Source organism: Cucurbita moschata, unplaced genomic scaffold (genome assembly GCF_002738365.1).
Source record: "Cucurbita moschata cultivar Rifu unplaced genomic scaffold, Cmos_1.0 Cmo_Scf00041, whole genome shotgun sequence".
In the NCBI taxonomy this organism is placed as follows: Eukaryota; Viridiplantae; Streptophyta; class Magnoliopsida; order Cucurbitales; family Cucurbitaceae; genus Cucurbita; species Cucurbita moschata.
Window position 1 is genome coordinate 52,661 of NW_019268557.1, and position 2,590 is coordinate 55,250.

General features: G+C 34.2%; 1 protein-coding gene across 5 annotated transcripts in view; it reads right to left on the minus strand.

Annotated features, from left to right (window-relative positions):
* Window positions 1–2,590, minus strand: part of LOC111432974 — a 10,771-nt gene that overhangs the window by 7,050 nt on the left and 1,131 nt on the right. For 2 of the 5 annotated variants that reach the window (XM_023069818.1, XM_023069814.1), the window contains exons 2-3: window positions 1,602–2,114; window positions 1,217–1,360 (exon numbers count right to left, since the gene is read on the minus strand). In XM_023069818.1, the coding sequence (XP_022925586.1) occupies window positions 1,217–1,360; window positions 1,602–2,096 (639 nt within the window). In that variant the 5' untranslated portion in view covers window positions 2,097–2,114. Of the gene's footprint in view, window positions 1–1,216; window positions 1,361–1,601; window positions 2,136–2,282; window positions 2,568–2,590 lie in introns of those variants that run through there. The other 3 variants (XM_023069816.1, XM_023069817.1, XM_023069815.1) reach the window with 3 other exon arrangements.

The following is a 2,590-nucleotide window of genomic DNA, read 5'->3' on the forward strand; positions in this document are numbered from 1 at the left end:
CCCCCCCCCCCCCCTCTCCCTCCTCTATTTAACACTTTATCTCTCCTCTTTTTAATACATTACTTTATTTGTTGATGTATCACTTATTTTATTTTACAAAATTAAAATAAGTTGCATTAAAAAAAATTGATAACTTAATTTATTAAAATTTATACTTAATTTTTATATAAGGTGACGTAATAAGTGGATGCACTATTTTAATAAAAAAAATTGATGCAATCAATTAGGAAAATATAGATTCATAAATTAATAATATATTTAATCAATTAATTGCCATTATTATTCATTTATTAGATTTTTAAAAAAAAAGTTATACAGATTCATTTTTAATCGTTATAACTAATCATTTACTGGTTATTATATTATTAATTAACTATTAGATATTATTTTCTAAAAAAAAAAATTATAATAAACCTGGACATTATTTATCCTTGTGAAAATTTGACAGCATTCCCATATAGAACCAATCATTTCCCAAGCTACCTTCTTTTCAAGGCCTTATTCTCAAGCATAGGTTACCTATCAGTATCCAGAAAAACCTTAAACCATATGGTCTCTAAAAGATTTATTTCATGTTCACAACTAGTTTAAAGTATTTTAACTTTTTTCTGAGAGTTCTAAAAAAATTTAAAATCTTCATTGTCAATCTGTATGAAATCAGAAAGCACTAAGGATGGATAAATCAGAATTTAGAGGTTTTGATGCAATAAATTCCTTTATTTGAAATCTTTTTGGTGGAGAAATTTACATTTTCCTATGAAAAAAGAAAGAAAGGAAGAAAGGAAAAGTATGACATTAACCTTCAAACTCAAAAAGAGACCGAGTAGAGAAAGACTTGGTTGAAAAACCAGACTTTGAAGAAATGAGACATCCAGAATTTCTTTATTAAAAAAATTCCTATCCTCTCTCTAACAACCTTATCCAGTAATAAGAAAATAAGATGCAAAATACTGTTCTCCACAAACCTGATAGGACAACTGACCTTGACAATAGCATGATAATGTCCATTTTGAGCATAAGCTCTTATAGCTTTGTTTTTTGGTTCCCAAAAGGCCTCATATCAATAGAGATAATGTCCCTTACATATATACCCATGATCTTCGCCTTAATTAGAACTCCAACAATCCTCAACAAAACCAACTATGATAACCATTTTCCTAGGGTTAAAAAACATGTCTACAAGAATTTTGCTTTTCTGAAAAAGGAAAAAAGGTACCTGGGAACCAGAACCAATTGTTGGATCGCTTCCCCTCAGGCCATCAACAAGCTCTGTGTATACTTCTTCTTTAGGAGTAGCTGCCGGAGCACCATAATAGGAGAACTCCACAACGTCAACATCGCACCATATACCTCCAGGTCCCTGACCCCAATTATCATTTTTGGGAAAAATAAACAAGGAAAAGAATGAAAGAAGCAACCAAATATTGGAAAGATATTCAAGCCCAATAAATTTATGGACCTCACAAGAAATATAGACATCAGTAATCATTCTATGATTTCTCAGCACTAAAAATGATTTTCCATAGGTAGACTAAAATAAAGACAATGAATAACCTCTAACAGAGGTAAAAATAAAAAACTTGATATGTTGAGTTTCCAACCTCAAGTGCAGCAGGTAGACATTGAACATCACTGAGCCACTGCCTGTGAACTTTGCGTGCAACAAAGACAATAATAGCAGGGATATCTGTCAGCATGCCCTTCTGGATTCGGAATCCTATTGCAGTTCCAAGGCTAAAACGACGCAAGATCTTGCTATGAAATGCCCTTATGGTCATTAGCTCAAGCAAAGTAGTAGCTCGCTGCCCAGTGGGCAGCCGGCCTAGAATTTCAGGAAGCACTCCTTTCTGAAGGTTCCCAAAATAGTTTGCTCTATCTTCTGCAGCGTCGTTTAAACGGCTGGAAGTGGGCCATGAAAAGTAAGCAGCATTGGTCTCAGACAGCTGACTACCCGGAGCAAAGCATTGACTAGGCGATGGACTTGATGAAGGCATATTAAGATGACTGCAGTAGTTCCTTTCTAAATCCAAGGCAGATTCCTCTGATTGTGTCGATACTGAATGATGAACACTTAAATCCAGTCTTGTCCTGTCCATCTTTCAGCTCTCCAATGACTAGGAGAGAAACGTTAAAGTCTGTTAGAAATGAAAATTCATTGTATCAAAGCCCTCTAAAGTTATTTAATAGTCTAAGAACTAAGCCATATGCAAATATCCGAACAAATTAAACCATCCAATTCAAGTAAATACGGTCAGGGAAAATGCACAACATTACAGAATTACATTTGAGAACTAAAAATCGTAACATGTGGCAGGATTCGAATATGCCAAAAAGAAGAAAATATGAGAAGCCCAAAGTTACGGTCTTCACAATTGTTGCTTCTAATAAAACCGTCATCTGTGAAGGGTGAGAAACGCAATTGTAATACGCGTGCGATCTTATCAACCAAGTGGAATATTGCTGAAACAGTTGAGGTGGGTGAGTTGAAGTCTCACAAACCTATTGCAATTTTCAAGCTTTCATGGCTTGAGGGGTTTCAAGTACAATTGGAGTGGAGTGGAAGATAACAAAAAAAAAAAAAAAAAAAAAA